The sequence below is a fragment of the Petaurus breviceps genome, unplaced genomic scaffold, assembly GCF_028583685.1.
Source record: "Petaurus breviceps papuanus isolate PSGF00001 unplaced genomic scaffold, PetGlider_PUasm1.0 98, whole genome shotgun sequence".
Taxonomy (NCBI): domain Eukaryota; kingdom Metazoa; phylum Chordata; class Mammalia; order Diprotodontia; family Petauridae; genus Petaurus; species Petaurus breviceps.
Genome location: NW_027187460.1, coordinates 60,547,819 through 60,567,065, shown reverse-complemented (window position 1 = coordinate 60,567,065; position 19,247 = coordinate 60,547,819). Strand labels below are relative to the sequence as shown.

The 19,247-nt window shown below is 38.5% G+C and overlaps 1 protein-coding gene across 1 annotated transcript in view; it reads left to right on the top strand.

Annotated features, from left to right (window-relative positions):
- GRHL2 (grainyhead like transcription factor 2) overlaps positions 1 to 19,247 on the top strand; it is a 229,584-nt gene that overhangs the window by 199,977 nt on the left and 10,360 nt on the right. The window contains 3 exon segments of the mRNA XM_069080979.1: positions 660 to 691; positions 7,563 to 7,657; positions 15,529 to 15,614. Coding sequence (XP_068937080.1) covers positions 660 to 691; positions 7,563 to 7,657; positions 15,529 to 15,614 — 213 coding nt within the window.

Genomic DNA, 19,247 nt, shown 5'->3' with positions numbered 1-19,247 from the left:
GGGACCAAGGGGTGCTTTTGTATGTCCCTCCTTCTGTCCATGTTTTCATTTTTACCCCATATAAAATATGATCCAGGAGTTAATTCCTTTATGTTTTGACTTTAATACGTTACTCACAGAATATGCAGACACTTACCCAAAGAAGCTTTTTCCAGTTTCACAGAATATGCAGACACTTACCCAAAGAAGCTTTTTCCAGTTTCACCACCTTTTGTGGCTTATAGACCTTGTTTAAAAGTCTCTTAACACAGGCAACCATTATCTGGATTAGACTGGACCAGAAACAATCTTTGCTTTAGAGTTCTAGGTAATATGACCAGGCATACTTTGGCTAAACCCTGCAAGAAGGGATAGTAACAGATGACCCACTTAAAATAAATCCAGACAGTATGAAATCATTAGGTTTTAAATGTTTTCATTAAGATACAAAGACTTTCTTTCAGGGAGAGGGTAATTATTGTTGTTCTATTTAGATTTGCATTTAAAGAAAAACGTACATAGGCTGCACTCAACAGTTTTGCCCTTTTTGAGAGAGGAGAAGAGAGAAGAATTTAGGGAAGATTATGGCTCACATATTTTCATCTCTCTACTCTGAATGATGCTCTTTCAGCTGGGATAATAGGGCTGGGGTAAAGTAAACCTGTTGTTTTTTTCTGCAGGCATATTACAACACCGATGACGAGCGAGAAGGGTAAGACATTTCGTTCTTTCATTTCAAAACTTGGAGGGAAATGAGGCACAGTTAGTTCATGACAGTAGAAATTCTCCATCTGTTTATTCCAAGCAAGGGGTGGAACCTCTCCAATGCTGGCTTTTGATTCCTGATTATGATGGAGTTGATACTAAAGACCATTTGGGAGGGAAGCCCAGGAAATACTGCATTCCTGTTCTGACTCTTGTAGTTCTTCTTTTCCTCTCTATAGACTAACTTGAGATTATAGTGTTTTAGGGTTTTTTTTTAATCCTGAGTGATCTAATTTTTCAGGCTTTCCATTTCAAATAGAATCTTAACTAAGGGAAAATGAAGAGGTATCAGGGAATGTGATTGTTCTGAATGATATTTAGAGTGCATTGTATATTTCATCATTCCATAAATATTTATTAAGCACCTATTTTGTGTAATGCACTGTGTTTTGAATCTACAAAGATGAAAAAAAAATACAGTCCCTGTCATCAAGGAGCTTATTGTTGGCTCTTCATGGTACAAAAGGAAGGTAGGAAGAAAGGGATCACTTGGACCTTCCTGATCACCTAAGCTCACCTACCCTACTTTATTCCTTTGAGCATGGGATAAGAATTTGTCATTCCCATACAATCAGAATACCAAGGACTCTAGAAGGAGTACTTCTTGAAGTGAAAATAGTCATTAGGCTATCTTTAATACCAGCTTTCTCCATATCATACACATATACATTCTCCATTCCAGGGATGCTAGTGAATTATATGTGAAGTGGAAAAGAAGGTAAGGTAAAGTTAGAAGAGAGAGTTGAGGGTGACTAGGTGGCGCAGTGAGTAAAGTGCCAGCCCCAGAGTCAGGAGGACCCGAGTTCGGTTCCGGTCTCAGACACTTAACACCCACACAAAAAAACTAGCCATGTAACCTTGGGCAAGTTACTTAACCCCAATTGCCCTCCAAAAAGCAAAAAAAAAGAAAAAAAAGAGAGAGAGAGAGTTGAAATGGTCATAGGCACTTTTATTTGAGTCACTTAAAACAGAGGCTACTGTCTGTTTCACATGCCATAGTTTCATCTTCTGGTCTAGGAGGGGAACAGAAATAAGGGAGCTCTTCTATTTCTGTCAAGATAATGGGCAAGTGAGCACAGTTCTTTTCCCTAAGAGGGCTCTAGACTTTCTTTGACTACCATGAACCCAGGAAACCAGTTGGAGAGTGAAGAGAGCTTCACTTTGTTTTTTGAAGAGAGGAAGAACACAGGCAGTAATGACAAGGGTTTCTAGATTTTATTATTATTATTATTATTATTATTATTTATTACCATTTATATAGCACTTCATACTTTCCAAAGCACCGACATTTTCATTATTTAACTTCAGTTAAGTTAGACCAGAAACAATCTTTGTTTTAGGGTTCTAAGTAATATGACTAGTACTACTTTGGCTAAACACTGCAGAACATAGACACTTAAGAGTTGGAAGGGAACTTAAAGGAATCCTTTCTGCATCCCTGACCAGTGGTCATCTAGCCTCTTGCTTAATGACCTACACTGATGGGGGCTCACTACCTCCTGAGTCAGCATATTCTAATACTGGTGACCTGCAGATGTGACAAAGTTCTTTTCTTATGTTGAGCCACAACCTCTTCTTTAATAGCTATTCATCCTTTATGTTCTAACTCTGCCCTTTTTGATCTACAAACCATAAGCTTAATTACTCTCCTTCATTGAGAGGTTCAATGACTTACTCAAATCTCAGAGACTTGATATTTGAGTCAGAGACTTGAGACCCTTCTTGCCCATCCTCCAGACTGTGGAGGGTTCCCTATTGACACTTGCAACTAGATCAATCTGATGGTCACCTGAGGAGTTAGTCTTTCACAGCCCAGGCCCTTGCTGCCTTGAGCAGAGCATTAATTTTAATGGTACTGAAATCTGCTTTCCTACCAAATTTTCAGTACTTCACTTTCCTTATTAAGCATAACAATATTACCATTAAAATGAGAACAAAATGTTATGTTTTATGCTGTCGCCAATCTGCATGAATTATAACATGTCATTTTATGATTTGCATTAAATACCCAGCCTTGCTTCCAGCTGGTGATATGAGATTCCCATACCAGAACACCCAAGCCTTTCCCCAGAGACCTCCTAGTGAGGCATTGTCACAAGGTAGAGACTCTGTCACCATTGGGAAATGCTGTTCAGACAGATGCTCCAGCAATAATGAATGCAATTAAAAAAGGAAATTCAAGGGGGCATGGAGGCGGAAAGCAACTGGCAGCCAGTCACCCATACCCTAATAAGATCACTAAGGATGGTTAGGTGCTTTTTGAAATAATAAAGGAAGTGCTTAGTTTGACTTTCCCTGCAGAATCCAAGCCTCACCTTCCTTGTCCCAGTAAGCTTAATGAGCTAGGTTCTCCAAAATGCCGAAATTCCACCCAGGGCTTAAGTTACTCATGGAAGAAGGTAGATGAACTCTTTTAAGCCATTAAAGTACCCCCAATACCAAATGAGAAAAGAATGGAGAGTAGAAAAAATGAGGAAAGGGGAAAGAGTGGAAAAAGGAAAAAGTTCTGACTGCATAGGGAGTAGAAGTCTGCCTAGAGGCAAAAATAAAGCAAAAAAGGAAAAATATATGAGTGTAGAGGAAACAGGAAAGAACGGAGACCAAGTTAGATCAGGATTTTGAAATAAGGAAAACTAATAATTGAAGAGAGAAAAATCTCTTCTTAAGGACACAAAACCTATGCATTTGTAATAAAATTTTAGAGCTGGAAAGGACCTTCATTTTGTACCAGTGAGGGAAATGAGCTCTAGAGTAGTCAAATTGCTTGCTCTCCCTAATTTACCCAGTATAGTTCTTGTTTGCGCATCATTGTTTTCATATTGTCTTCCCCTTTAGAACGTGAGTTCCTTGTAGTAGGTACTTCATAAATTCTTCTTCTTGTTGTGATAGAGCTGAAACTTGAATCCAGCTTTCAAATTAAATTCAATGAACATTTATTAAGCATCACTATGTGCCAGGCACCATGCTAAGGGCTTGGGGATACAAAAAAAAGGCAAAAAAAGTCTCCTGCCCTCAAGGAGCTCACATTCCAATAGGACAGACAGCATGCAGACAAACGTAAATGCAAATACAAGATAATATACTGGGTAAATTGAACTTGGAGGTGCAAAAAATATAAAGGTGACTGATGTGGAGTTCACATTCCATAAAGGAGAGAGAACACATACACGGATATTTTACAGAAAATCACAAATATACGAGAAGCTCACACAAGTTTTTGTAAGTCTAAGAATGGAGAGATCATGTACAGTTTCCTGTCTCCCGATCCACACCTCTTTCTTAGGAACAATTTAATGATCAAGTATCTTCTTCTGTAAAACAACAGAAAGACAGACTTCCAGAGGAAAAGAAGTTGGCTTTATCTTCAGTGCCATCTCTTAGCCTCTATCCCTCTCCCCTCCTCCCATTGCACCAGACATAGTCACTTTGCTGACTTGGAGGAAGGAATATCTGTTGCTACCTGACTCCTGACTCAGATTGTCTCTCTAAGAACTTTCTCTTTGTCTCTACAAGAGAGTCTTGGCTTTGACATTTCTGAAGGGAAACCAGATATTTTGCAAGGTCATTTTGTAGACTTATTTGCAGAACAGCTGAGAAAAGAAATGGGACTGGTTTGTCTGTTCCAGGACCAATAGCTACTTTGGCCATGCACAGAATTTCTAAGCTGGCAGAAACAACAGTCTAACTAATCCAACACATATGTACACAGAAATTCCATGTACAATATGCCAGACAAGTGGTCATCCAGTCTCTGTTGGAACAGGGAATTTATTACCTTTTGAGACATCTGGTTCCACTTCTTTCTGTTAGGAAGAATTTACATTATGAAGAGCTGAAATTTCCCTCTCCATAAGTTCTACCCATTAATTGCTTATCATTCTGCCATCTGGGGTCAAAGAGAACAAGTGTAGTCTTTCTTCTATGTGACAGGCCTTCAAAAAAGTTAGTCAGCACTCATCCCTCTAAAAACTGTTTCTTCAGACTGAACATTTTTAACCAATCCTTATATAGCATGGTCTCCACCATCTCCCTATCACATCTGGATTTCCTGCCTTTGGACATGTCCTAGGTTCTCAGTGTCACTCCCGAGCTGCATTGCACCAAACTGAATACAATTCTTCAGATGTGATCTGACCAAGGCCAAGTACAACAATCCTGTATCCCCTCTGTTGTTCAGTACAGATACGGTATTCTTCTGCATAGCCTTGTGTGATATTGGGCTTCCAGGTCATACTACTAATGATGTTGAGCTTATAATCCACCAAAAAAAACAAAAACCCAACAACAAAAAACAACTCTCAATCACATTAACTGTTGTCCGACCACAATTCCTCCATCCTCTACTTTATATGGTTGCTTCTTAAAAATTAGACTGTAAGACCTAACCTTCATTATTATTAAATTTATTTTATTAGATTTGGCTTATTATTGTGATCTTTTGGGATCCTGATTTTGTTATCCAATGTGGTAAGCCATTACTCCTGAAGTCCTATTATCCACTAATTTGATAAGTATGCCATCTCTGTTTTCCTGAAAGTCATTGAAAAAAATTATTGAATGAAACAAGATCAGATCCCTTGGCACTCCATGGGACACTTTTCTCCAGATTGGTTTTTATCTGTAATGGCTACTGTTTTGGACTCAGCTATTCAACCAGCTCAAAATCCACCTAAGCATACTGTCATCTAGCCCACATTTGTCTACCCTTGTAGGTAAGGGCATCATTTGAGGCTTTGTCAAATGCCATCCTAAAATCCAGTTGTAATATGTCTATGGCATCTCCTTAATCCTAGAATTACATTTTCTTTTGAAAATTTAAAATCAAGTGCCAGCCAGCCATGACTGTGGAGTATCAAAATTTTGTTAAGCTTAAACTCTTTTATTATGAGCACAGCGGGAAAATAATACAAGGATATAAAACCAAATATACTTCCCAGAATCATAGAAATCATCTAATACTGAGTCTGAACTGCACCCTGGATTATGTATTTACTTAACTATGTTCTTCATTGATAAGATCCTAAAACTCTCAGATCCTAAGTTTCTGTACCTTCAGAAAGGAGGCAGCAATGCCTTAGGATGCTGGATTTAGGATAATAGATTTTGAATGCCTATCAAACATCCTGAGGGGGTAAGGATAGGAAATATTAAAAGCACTTTGAAGTTTCTAGGTGAGAGGTTGCCAGACTTGTAATTAGGAAGCCCTCAGTTAAAATCTTGTTTCAGATACTTACTAGCTATGTGACTTTGGACAAATCAACTTAATTAGTCTGTTTCTCCATCTGTAAATAGGAATAATAATAACATTTACCTCACAAGGTTGTTGTGAAAATCAAATGTGGTAACAAATGTAGAGTGCTTTGTAAACCTTAAAATGCTATTATAAATGCTATTAAAAGTAATAATAATAGTATTTCAAGATGCCCTTTAAATAACAAGTTGGCAAAATCCAGATACTGGAAAAATTGTGTTTTTGTATCTGGAAAAATTGTTCAAAAGTCAGCAGGTCTAAGAAACTATAAAGCAGATTTAGTCAGAAAAAAGAAAATCTCTAGTCAGAGACTCAAGATCAGCAGAGGGAGGCATCAAGGAATAATTTTCTGTCTACCAACAAGAAATTGGTTGGCCATTAACAACTGGATTTCCTATATCTTGAAAGGATAATTAGATCAGTTACTGGGCCTCTGCAACCTGGCCTCAAACTTTTTTAGTGGAATAAGACATGCCCCAATGATCTCTATTTATGACATGCTAGCCTAGGGAGGGGAGGAGATTAATAAGAGGAAATACAATGGAGAGAGAAGAAACCCCAAATAAACCTCGCTCACCCAAGCGGCATTTTCTGATCTTTTCCATTCTTTCACTTTTGATGACAGGCACCATGAAATGAATGCTGGTCCTATGTGGCAGGAGAACTGGGTTCACATCTTGGGTCTATGTATTTGCTATCTTTGGGACCCTGAGCAAGTCTTATCACTTCTGAGCTCATCTTTGAGCCTTTGTCCTTAACTAAAAATGGAAATAAGAATATTAATACTATTATCCATCTCCCAAGTTAAGAGTAGACCTACTGAACTTTAATGTACTATGTATAAATGAAAGTTACTATCTACCATCGATGTTTTTCTGAACTTTAATTTTCAGTTCCTTGCTTAAAAAGTGAGAGAATGACTACTTTCCTCTTATTTCTATTACTGTCATTCATCGTCATTTCATTTTCATTGAGGGCCTACTATGTACCATTGTTCAGTCTTAATGCTAATGGGTTGCTTTCTAGATCATACCTAGGTATGCATTATCTACATTAGCTCTCCACTTCTACTAGGATGGTTTAATTGTTGCTTTTAATTGGGTTCTTTGTAACAGTAATGCTCACAAAGAACCCATCTTGGGAGCAGTCTTCCATAGTGCCTTCTGAGCTAGGTGTGATGTTGGACTAGAGGTGTGTTCCTTCTATGCACAAAATGGCAGCTCTCCATTTGCTTATGCTCTCTGCCTCCCTGCTCTTCTTTCTCTTCATTACCCTCTTCCCCGACTCTATTCAATATGTTCCACCTTATTTATTAGTTGTGCCTGATCCTAAGAATCCCCAAAAGACTGAGGATTGAGTTCAGTATATTTCTTTTTCTTCATACCAGCCACTTCCTAAAGAAATGAGACAATTTACATTAGACCCCTTTGGAAGCTCTGTTCTTCATCCTTGGATGGAGATGGAGAGGGATAAAAAAAATACCTTCTACCTGGGGTATTGTTTCACATGTTTTTGTGTGGTCACTCTGTGTGTGTTTTACCAATAAATTGCTTGTGTTCTTTTCTAGTAGCAGTGTTCTTGTTAAAAGGATGTTCAGGCCAATGGAGGAAGAGTTTGGTCCACCACCTTCTAAGCAAATGAAAGAAGAAGGAATGAAGAGAGGTACTTAGCAACCAGAGGCACCAAATCGCCCTGTCATCACTATGGTTATACAGTACATATTCACCTATCTGAGTCTGCCAAGGACAACATTCACCTCAGCTCAGTCTCTCCAGTCATTTATGGGGCTGGTTGTTGGTATCACACTAACTAGGCTTCACAGGATGACTAAAGAAAAACAAGACTCAAGGATATAATAAGACTGTCACTTACACATGCATCTGCACCAGGGAAATTCTAAGGAACTATATCAAGCAACAGGGTTCTAAAAATGCTAATTATTTTAAAATGAAAAAAAAAACCACTTAAAGTAGTCTATCTGTATTAGACATGATGAAAGCTTCAGTCTCAGGAGACTTGAATATCATTTGTAAATAGATCTGGCTGACCCATGAAGTTGCTTGGGCAAGTTGGAAAGTTGCAAGCTATGCCCATAACAATGTTGTTGGTTACTCCTTCTACTAATAATCAAAAACTCAGGCCACTACATGAGCCTGAGGCAAATGCATCATTGCCCTAGAGGCAAGTCTGGCCTAGCTTAGGGCCAAGGCACCAAAATATCTTTAGCTTGCCACTGAGGCTATGATCTTTGCTAACTGACTTCTGGTCTTTGCTTCTTGACCTCTACCTGTGGTCTTTGGCTACTGACCTCTCAGCTTATAACTTTGAGATATGCATTTGTGAGTCACAAGTTCTTTAGAGGTTTCCTAGACCCTCTGCAGCAGGTAGGATTTAGATAAGCCATAATGAAGCATTCCTAACAGCAGAAGTTGGTCAACTCTGTAACTGGTTTTCAAAAGAAGTTAAGGAAGGTGTTTTTGTTTTTTAAATCAGATAAACCTAGTTTATGTAGACATCATCTTTAAGGCAGTCGTGACTAGGTAACCTGCCACATCCTTGATTCATTGTTTTCAATAAAGAAAGCTAAGCTTAGTTCCACCCAAACCACCCCTTGGTGTGGAAAGAAACTACCCAAACCCTGGTGCTATTTTTAGTTTTCATTTACTTCTCCTTTCACTGTTCTGTGAAGGGATTAGCAATGAAAGCACAAAAATTCTCTCATGCAAGGCTGTTGTATCTAAATTTCCCATTTCTGTTTAGATAGACTTGGGGGGATTTGCTGACAGGCAAACTCAGCCTCTTTCTTGAGATTTTCCCAAATTGGGTTGGCAAGTCGAGCACCTTTTATTTAAACTCCTGAAAATGTTTCCATTGGTGTAAAAAGAACGCACCAGATTGAGAGAGCAGACACATGTATCCTAATCCTGGCTCTGTAACTAAATAGCTTTATAGCCTTGGACAAGTCACATAAACTCTCTGGGACTCAGTTTCTCAATTTATATATTGATGGGGTTGAACAAAATGATCTCCAAGGTCCCTTTCAGTGTCTATAAACCTATGATCCATAAAATCTAGTGCCATTGTGTGACCTACTGCTTTCTTCAGTTCCTAAGAGGTAAACTCTGCCATTTCCTATCCTAAGCTTTCATAATCAGAGATTCTTTCTTTGTTTCCTCACATAACACAATACATTTTAAAGGTATAGTTGGTTAAAATCTCTGAAAAGTGTGCCCATTAGAGGGGAAGGGCATTGGATTACAGAAAAGATCATACAGACCTGTTTAACCTGCAACCTCTCTGGTAGGAATTCTCAGGAACATTGCAGTGGACACACAACAGCTAGGATTGTTATATACCCTTTCTAATAAGTGAAGACAGGAGAAATAGAGGTGGAAGGCCAAATTCTGAGTGTATAGTCCTAGAGTTCCCAGGGAAATAGGTGCCCAGAGAGAGGGCACAGTACAAGAGTAAGGATGCTTTGCTAACTTTATCTGCCAATACCTAATAATGTTTGGATTATGTTTTCAACCTTGGAAGAAACTTCTTATAAAATCGATTTTAATGATGACTCCTTTGTTCTTGAAAAGGAAGAGCTCCAACCTTCTGTGCTCATGGGATCTAGAGATTTAGACCTGGAATGGACCTTTTAGAGACCATCTGATCCAACCCACACACTTTACAGACAAAAATATTGAGTCTCAAAGATGTGAAAATGTGACATGTCCAGCACATGTTCCTCAGTGTGGGTCCTATTATGCTATCTGTGTGACCCTGGGAAATCACTTCTTCACTTGAATTCTCATCTGTAAAAAGTATGAATTGAATCAGATGTCCTTGGAGGTCTCTCTGAGGATCTATGATCCTATGATTTTATCACTTGACTAATTGCACTATTCTTGGTTTCTATGGATGTAACCATCCCACCCCCTTCTGGCCAGCCCTCTGCCAGCCTCACACCTCCTCCCTTTAAATATTTGCCAACATCACCATAATCTGGTTTAGATCCTAGAGGGCATTTTTATTTTATTTGCTTATACAAATACCAACACAGTCCACGAGCCTGTAGGAGTTGATTATTACTACGTGATATTCCATTACGTCAGCTTTGGAATCCATAGATTGGGAAGGTGTTATTTTGCTACTGTTTACTGAGAAAATCTCACAAATGCTAAGGAACACTTGTGCTTTGTAGGTAGCATACAGATGAGTAATTTTAGGACCTAGAATGACTTGATGTCTTCCTAGGGCTCCCCCATTACAAAGGCCTATTCCTCTCCTTTTTTAGACAGGGTTCAAAAGATCCATGGACGAATCCTTCCATTTCCATATCTGTAAAAGAATAATAAAATATTAGAACTGATTAGAACCTCAGAGATCTTCTAGGTTAACTTCTTCATTTTATAGACAAAGAAAATTGAGTTTCATGAATGTCAAGTGAATGGCATAATGACCACCACTGATCATGATAATGAGAACAATGATGATGACAGAGAGTCATTATCAGCCTAAAAGCCAGAAAGATCTGGACTCGTCCCACCTCTTATACATACTAGTTATGGGACCCTGGACAACTCACCTAACTTCTCTCTAGAACTGTGAACCGCAGGGAATGTGCTCCCTTACGTCGGTGGAGGGGGTTTCCAAACCTGGGGATCCATTCCTTATTATTTTCCCTATCTAATTATAATAATAATAACAACAATATTCATCCTCATAGTCTTATCTGCCACTGGAGTTATCCCAAAAGTCCTTTCATTGAGGCTAGAGAAGATGACCTCACATCCTAGTAATTTTATTCAAATATTAAAAAAAAACTTTTCTTCAATTATAAAAATGTCATCCTCTACAAAAAATCTGCAGAACATTAAACATAAAAGAATAATAGTAGGATAGTAACTCATCTCTGGACTTTTTCTACTTAAATTCCATGAAATAAATAAGAAGAATACTTTGATATGTGATGCGGTAAGGAAGCAAATAATGGAAAGAGGTGTGGCCTTCGAGTCAAAAGACCTGTGTTGACATCTAGTTTCTGACACTATCTATACGATCACAATCAAATCATTTATCCTCTCTGAGCTTAATTCTCCCTATCTATAAAATGGGGATAATTATATACTACCTACCTCACAGTATTGCCATGAAGAATGGGTTAAATAAATTTGAGTTAATAGTACTAATAATTATATCTAAAATAAAAATACTTAATGATAACTATTAATAAAATACAATTATAATATAATTATATATTTTTTAAAGGGTCACACACAGGGATTTAACCATGGCATTCATCCCTATACAATGTTTTTCCTGAAGTCTGCAGGTCTAGATTGTCATCTGGTCCTTCAGAGTTTTATGTATAAACCCTATGAAGGGGAAAAAAAAAGCATCTTTGTGATATGCATTGATGCTGTTATTAACATGTTTTATCAAAGGGACAGAGATAAAGACCTAAACCCTGGGTCTTTAGCACCACAGATGTGGATACAGTAACCAATAAGCAAGAGAAAAGCTTCTTCACAGCAAGAAAAGTTTTACAGGTGGAGGAGGAGTGTGGGTGGGAGAAAATTCCAGTGGCTGGTTGCCAACAGCACCGTTTACTTCTGTCTGACTCTTACCCTTGATCAGGTTAGCCACTCCTGCCTCATGCAAATGTGCAGTTCCACTGAGCTGCCCTTTCAAAACATGGGCGAATCAAGCTCCATGAAGTTATCTGTTGTTTATCCCTCCGAAATTCCTGAGTGTAGATTAGTTCTGCAGGGAACTATTTTTGTCATTGTGTCTATTGTTAGCATTGTCTTGGTACTCACTTAGAGGCATGGTTCCTTCAAGGACAATTGGGAGCCTTTCCTACTGAGTGGAATGAGGTTGCCTGTGGTGCCCAATGTCCATAATGGAGGGATTCTTCCTGATGCTGTTGTTAGAATTGTCATTATGGCTATTATCTTGCTCTAGTTAATAAAACCCTAGTTCCCTAAGGACACAGCAGGGAGGGCTCCATAGACCCGGGATGTCAAGCCTTAGCTGTCAACACACTCAGCAGGAGAACATCTGAACAACCTTGCCCCTTGGTTCTGAGCCAACCCAATAAACATCACTTAGATGTTGCATTTAACCCTTTACAGTGACACCAATGACAATATTAACTGGGAGATTTTAGTAGCTGAGGCTTTAAAAGACCATTGGTCAAAACAGTGGAAACTCTGTCCAGTGTCATATGGCATCATTTTTGTGTTCCTTCTTAGTATTAGAGATTTAAATCTGGAAGGTACCTTTGAGGTGATCTGGTCCAACCCCCTCATTTTTTTAGATGAGGAAAATAAAACTGAGAGAGGCTCATTTGATGTCACATAGGCAGTAAGTAGGACAGTCAGAATTTGAATTTGTATTCTCTGACTCCAAAGACAGCGCCTTTCTCCTTTTCCCCACTGCCTTCACTGCAGGCCTGCTACAATTTTAGATCATATAAACCCCAAGGACCTCATCTACAGGAATGAGTTCACCTTCAGTGGACATATAATGATTTTCCCTCCCATTTATTCAAAACTACTTTTTCAAGTAATTTTCTCATGAGATTTAATTAAATGCCTTCTATGACTTACATGTGTATTATTTCCCCCTGCATCAATAACAATGGAGTCTTTGATCAAGTCACTGAACTCATCTGGGCCTTAGTTTTCTCATCTATAAAATAGAAGTTTGGACTAGAAGGTGATTGTGAAGATCCCCTTCCACATCCAACAGTCTGTGAACTGTGACCTGATGTGAATAGATAGCAAAGCAATGCAGTTGATAAGAGTGCTGGGCCTGGAGTTGGGATAACCTGAATTTGAATCTGACCTGTCACACTTACTACCTATGTGACCTTGTATAAGTCACTTTACCTCTACTTGTCTCAGTTTCTTCATCTGTGATATGGGGATAAAAACGGTACTTTTTTTTTTTCCAGGGTTGTTGTGAGGATCAAATGAGATAATATTGGATAAGCCCTTAACATAGTACCTGGCACAGAGTAGGTGCTTAATAACTGCTCTTTCCCTTCAGCCTATCTTATTAGATTCACTCATCACTATTTAATTAATTTTCTTTAGATCGTTTTTTAGAGCAAATGGAATGTTATTCCTAAAACATCAGTCTATGAGACTTATCTGGGCATATGTGGGGATGGAGGTGATAGGGAAAGTGTGATTTGTCCATCGTACCTTGTTTTATTTTCCCAATTGAAAAAGAAAATAATTTTTTAGTAATTATGCTTCAAAAATATTCTGATACAGCATCCTGTACAGAACAGAATAAAATACAAGCAGAGTCCATCTGCATTTTATGTAGATTTTCCATTCTCAAAAGTCAGTCTTTTATGAATTAGGGGTATTTTTAAGCTCCAAGTCTTTTCATTCCTTCACCCTTTCTAGTGACATTCATATCCTTCAGACTGATGCCTCCATTGTACTTGGGATCAGGATCTGAATGAGATTTTTTTAAACTGTGCATACTGTACATGTTTTTATTTGTTGGTGTTATTTTTTAATTTCACCCTCCTTTCTTCTGAAATAGGAAGCACGATGAGTCATGTAGCTGAGGGAGAAAGGGACAGTAAGCTTAAGACAAATGAGTTTTATCTGAATGTCAAATCCTGCAGGATCTTGTGAGAGCTGAGCCACAATGTAGCCAGTGAATAGGAAATGTGGAAGGAGGGGTTTGACACGTATGGCATTTGAGCCTGAACTGTGTGAGGACGCCTGAGTTCAAGAACCAGCTTTGCCACTAAGTAGCTGTTTAATTTTGGCCAAATTCCTTAATGTATAAATCTTAGTTTTCTCATCTATAAAATGGGGGTTTGGACCTGAAGCTGATTATGAAGGTCTCCTCTCTAATAATCTGTCATCTGTGAACAAATGTGAATAATGCTAGTTGACTAATGGAGAAAGAAGCAAAAACTATATAAATTCCAGCTTTATTGGGGTCACAGGAAAATGCTAATGACCATATAAAAGCTTCCCAGGAATGAACATCATGTAGCTCATGCAGATTCAATCTAGGGTCTCTGTGCCAAAGAGCAATGTGAGATTTAAATGATTTTAAGGTCAATGGTTAATGACAAGTGGTAGATGAAACTGAACACTCTTTGGAGAAAACTGTAACCAGATTCAATCCCAATCCAGAGAAGTGTATATGACCCCTGAATATGTCAGCAAATATTTACCAAGGTTGTTCTATGACAATAACTTACATGACATAGCACTTTACTGCTTTCAAAGTACTTTCATACTTCGCTCATCACTTTGGAGAGTCAGGATGGTCTGGAGGGAAGAGCTGGGGTTAGGAGACAGACCCGGGTTTGAATCATCCCAGCTTGGTCACTTACTGGCTATATAACCTTGGCAAGATTTATCATTTCTCTGACCCTCTACAAATTGGAGGTAATCAAGCATTTCATTTCCCACCTCACAGGGTTGTTGTGAAGGAATCGCTATAAATACTGAAGCCCTATGGAAGTATGAGTGCTTGTTGTGGTTTTTATTGGATAGGGACTGGAACTGTGAGTTCATTGACATAGAGGTCTCCTGGATGAGGGAGCTCCATTTACCAGTGCAGTTTGCCACCATCTGTATAACACAGAGAGCAATCTGGAGCACTGAGAAATAAATTAAATGACTTGCCCAAGATCACACAGCCTATATGTTTCAGGAGGGGTATTTGAACCCAGGTCTTTCTGACTCCAAAGCTAGCTCTTGTTGCTGTGCCATGCTGCCTTGCTTCGTCATCATCATCATCATCATCATCATCATCATCACCTGATCCTTAACATACATTTCTGTTGATGTGCAACCATACAATGTTAGACTTGAAAGGGGCCTGAGATGTCATTAAGTGCAACTCCTTTATTTTATAGATGAGTAGTACTTTTGGACAGCTAGGTTGTACAATGGATAGAGCACTGGGCCTGGAGTCAGGAAGACCTGAGTTTAAATCCATCATCAGACACTTCCTAGCTGTGTGACCCTGGGCAAGTTTACTTAACCCTGTTTGCCTTAGTTTCCTCATCTGTCAAATGAGCTGGAGAAGGAAATGGCAAACCACTCTGGTATCTTTGCCAAGAAAACCCTAAATTAGGTCATGAAGAATTGAACACGACTCAACGGCAACAGCAAAAAGTACTTTTACCACTATACCATACCATCTCCAGAGTTTGGACAAGGCATTGTGCTTGACTGGGGTGGGGATTCCCACCTTTGAGCAAGTATCTAGAGCATATGAAACAAGATGCCATCCCTCCAGGAGCTCATGCTATAAGGCATGCCCAGGTTATCTGGCATTCAGTAATCACTTCCATGCCTCCTGCTGCACACATTTTACATGGATGCCTCAGTTGCTCTCGTATACTGATGGCCAGAGAAGGGGTCAGGGACTTAAGCAGCATCACTCCTTACAGTCCACATCTGAAGGCCTGTTTAGTGGGAAGCATTCATCTGTGGCATCTGGGCGCCTTCCCAATCTAATCACTTTCTCCTCTCCTCCCCCTTCTTTTGCAGTGCTTTTGTACGTGAGGAAAGAGACTGACGATGTGTTTGATGCTTTGATGTTAAAATCACCCACAGTAAAAGGACTAATGGAAGCGGTAAGCTGTGAGCTCTTTTCAACAGCCAGGAAACCTCATCACATTTTTCATAACTCAAAACCATTTCTTAAAATGCAGCTTTGACAATTTCTTTGGAAAGTATTTTATCAGAAATATTGAGCTTTGTAGAGACTTTGCTTTCTGCCATTTATAGAGAAGGGAAAGGGACCTGGGAGAATGGACAATTCCCAAATATTTATGCAGGACTATTGAGAGGATGTTATGATACAGAATATGTTCAGACTGTGAGTTTGCACATGCTCATTTACAAAAACCAAAGCAGATGCATTAGTTTTAAGTCAATTCAACAGACATTTAATTAAATGCCTGCTATTTATAGGGCTACTATCTGCAACCAAGTCAGGTGGAGAGGCAGTACACTATAGTTAATAGACATCTGGACTTGGAGTCAGGAAGATTTAGATTTAAATCCCATCCCTGACATACATTTGCTGTATTTAACCTCTCAGTGCCCTAAGTAATTCTCTAAATCTATAAATTTCAAGGAAGGTGAAGATCTTTACTAATAGAGGGGGTTCCTCACTCTACCCTGATGAAATCACAAATCCAGTAAAAAAAAAAAGTGTACAGTGAAAAGCACTGTGCTAATCTAGTAAAAAGTTGACACTTACAGAAGGAACTCTAACACATGCTAAGTACATTAGAGAGCCACAAAGCAAAGTGCTCTCGGAGGTCTGGCCCAAAAGGTAGCACTGAGGATAACTTCAGGAAAGATACAGTCTTTACTAGAGTTGACTTTCCAGAATAGGCAGAAGTTCAAAGCGGAGGAGAGAGAGCAGAGGTCAGACAGAGGGGAGAATGTGAACAAAGACATCAAGGCAGGAAAGACTTGAGTGTGTTTGGGGTGTAGAGATAAGTCTGCCCGCTTCTGGGGTCCATGGCAGACACTGACATGCAGTAAAACTAGAACATCAGCTATGTCAGATTGTGGAGGGCATTGTTTGTGAGACCGCTAAACTTGATAAGATGTCTGTTTGATCTTTGTTTTCATTTCCTTTTTTAATGGAAAGAGGAGTTGAAATTAGAGGGGGAGAGAGAAGTTAACCATCAAATGGCCAATAAAATAGAAGAAAAGAGGGTTATACCATTAGATTGTGAGCCTCTAGAATGCAGGATTTTACTCTTTATTTTTTTATACTCAGCACTTGGCACAGTACCTGGCACATAGTAAGTACTTAATAAATTCTTGTTGACTTAATTATATCAAAGCATTTTTTAAAATCGTGAATCCTGCTGCTGTAGTTATTTCTGTAAAGTGTGACTATTCATGCAAAAACACAGACAAGCAGAGCAGCTTTCAAAAAAAATTGTTGAATTTTATTTACTTTTTAAAAAGTGAGCTGTTTGCATTTTCATGTGTAATCAGTCCTCTTTTTCTATTCTACTTTGCATATAGAAATGGTCTTTTGTGGTATTCATTAATTTAAAAATAAAAATATATAAAATTGCTATTGTGTTGTAAGGAATCCAGGTCAGTTCTAGATGAAAGTGAAAAAGAACCCAGCTCACATCCCATCATGGCAGACTTAAGGAGTCAGTCCATGTGCTTTGTCCCCCATTTCAATGTTTTAGATATTCTTTAAAACAACATCTAGAACCCGGAAATCTTTTACTTCCTCAGAGATTTTGGTTGTAACAGGAGGTGATCTTGTAAATAATAGGATCCTGAAAAGACCAGCTTCTGAATAGCCAGTATAAAAAAATTAATTTGAAAACTGCCAGAAAATGTATTTCACAAGTACTGAATATTATACAAGGATACCTTTGTAGTACTTAAAACTATGTCTTCTAATTGAATGTGGATGGCACTTGGGGCATCCCTCATGCACATTACTAGACTAATTACAAAACTAATTCAGAACCTTAGACTTCTACCTCTGTCTTTTAGGCATTTACTTTTCTCCCAGAGCTCAACTCCCACAACAGTTGTGCATTTTGTAGCAATTTAAGGCAACTGAGGGAGGCTTTCCTTTGGGAAGTAAAGGCACTTGCCCAAGAATCAGAGGTGAAATCTGAACCCAAGTCCTCTGTCTCCAGGGTCTAGTATACTTTCTTTTAAATATATATATATATATTTTTTTTTTTTTTTAATTTTCCTTCTCTCAATAATGCTTTGACCCTAGCTCCCATCCTCATTGAGAATGAAAGAAGAGGGGTGGCTAGGTGGCGCAGTGAATAGAGAACCCACCCTGGAGTCAGGAGGACCTGACTCAAATTCAGCCTCAGACACTTAATACTTACTAGCCATGTGACCTTGGGCGTGACCTAAGTGACTTAAGTGACCTAAGACCTCAGTTGCCCTGTATTCCCCTGTCCAAAAAAAAAAATGAAAGAAGAACAAAATCCCTGTTAAGATACATGTGGGTAGTCAAACAAAACACATTTCCAAGTTGGCTGTATCCCAAAGAGTATGTATGTCTCATTCAGCACTCTGAGTCCTTCACCTTTCTATCAGGAGAGAGCTAGAATGTTTTATCATTTGGATTTTGGAGTAGTCATTGCACTGATCAGAGTTCCCAATTCTTCAGAGTTATTTTTCTTTACCATGTTATTGTCTTGGTTATGCTCATTTTGCTTTACATTAGTTCAGATAAGCCCTCCCAAGTTTCTCTGAAATCATCCTCTTCACCATTTCTTACAGCATAATAATATTCCATCAAATTTATATACCATAATTTGTCCAGCTACTTCCCAATTTATGGGCACCCCTTCAGATCCTCATTCTTTGCCACCGCAAAAAGAGCTATAAATATTTCTGTAAATATTTAGAGTTTATTTTGCTTAGGAGTAATTCCTCGCTTTATCTATATTCCTTTGAATGCCCTCTTCTCTCCTTTCCTTCCCATTTCTTTGTTAAGTAAAATAAATATCTGTGTTCAATTCTGTATGTGGCTATTCTTTTTTCCTTTAACTAGGTCAGAAGAAAGTGAGGTCCAAGTGTTAACCACTTTCCCTGACTCCTCCTCCTTTTTTGTATAGATGTTTATTTGTGTAATTTGATTACACAAGAGAATTTTCCCATACTTCCTTTCCCTTCTTCTCCTAGTATATTCCTCTGTCCCTCTCTTTCCATTCTTTCTTAACAATCATTAGGATATAAAAGAACCACTCCCAAGCCTTGTCTAATTAGACTCCCCCATGGCCCCTCATGATGATAGAGTTTAGAGGATTTACATGTATCATTTCCCCATATTTGAAATAAGCAATTTATCTTTGATTGGTCCTTTACATTGTTTGTTTGTTCATATTTACCTTCTTGTGATTCTCTTTACTCCTGCATTTGAACTTCAGTTTCTATGCAACTATGGTCTTTTGGTCTGAAATGCTTGGAAAACTTCTATTTCATTGAAGGTCTTTTTTTCCCCCTGTAGGATTATAGTCATTTGTGCTGGGTAAGTTATTGCTGGAATAGAGTATTCCAAGCTCTCTTTTTCTCAGTTGTGGTGTTTACTAAATCATGTGTGATCCTGAATGTGGCTTGTTGGTACTTGAATTCTTTTTTTCTCTTTGCAGCAATTTTTCTTTGACTGTTAGCTCTGGATTTTATACCCTCATTCTTGAGAGTTTTCATTTTGAAGTTTCTTTCAGGAAGTAACTGGTGGTTCTGTTTCC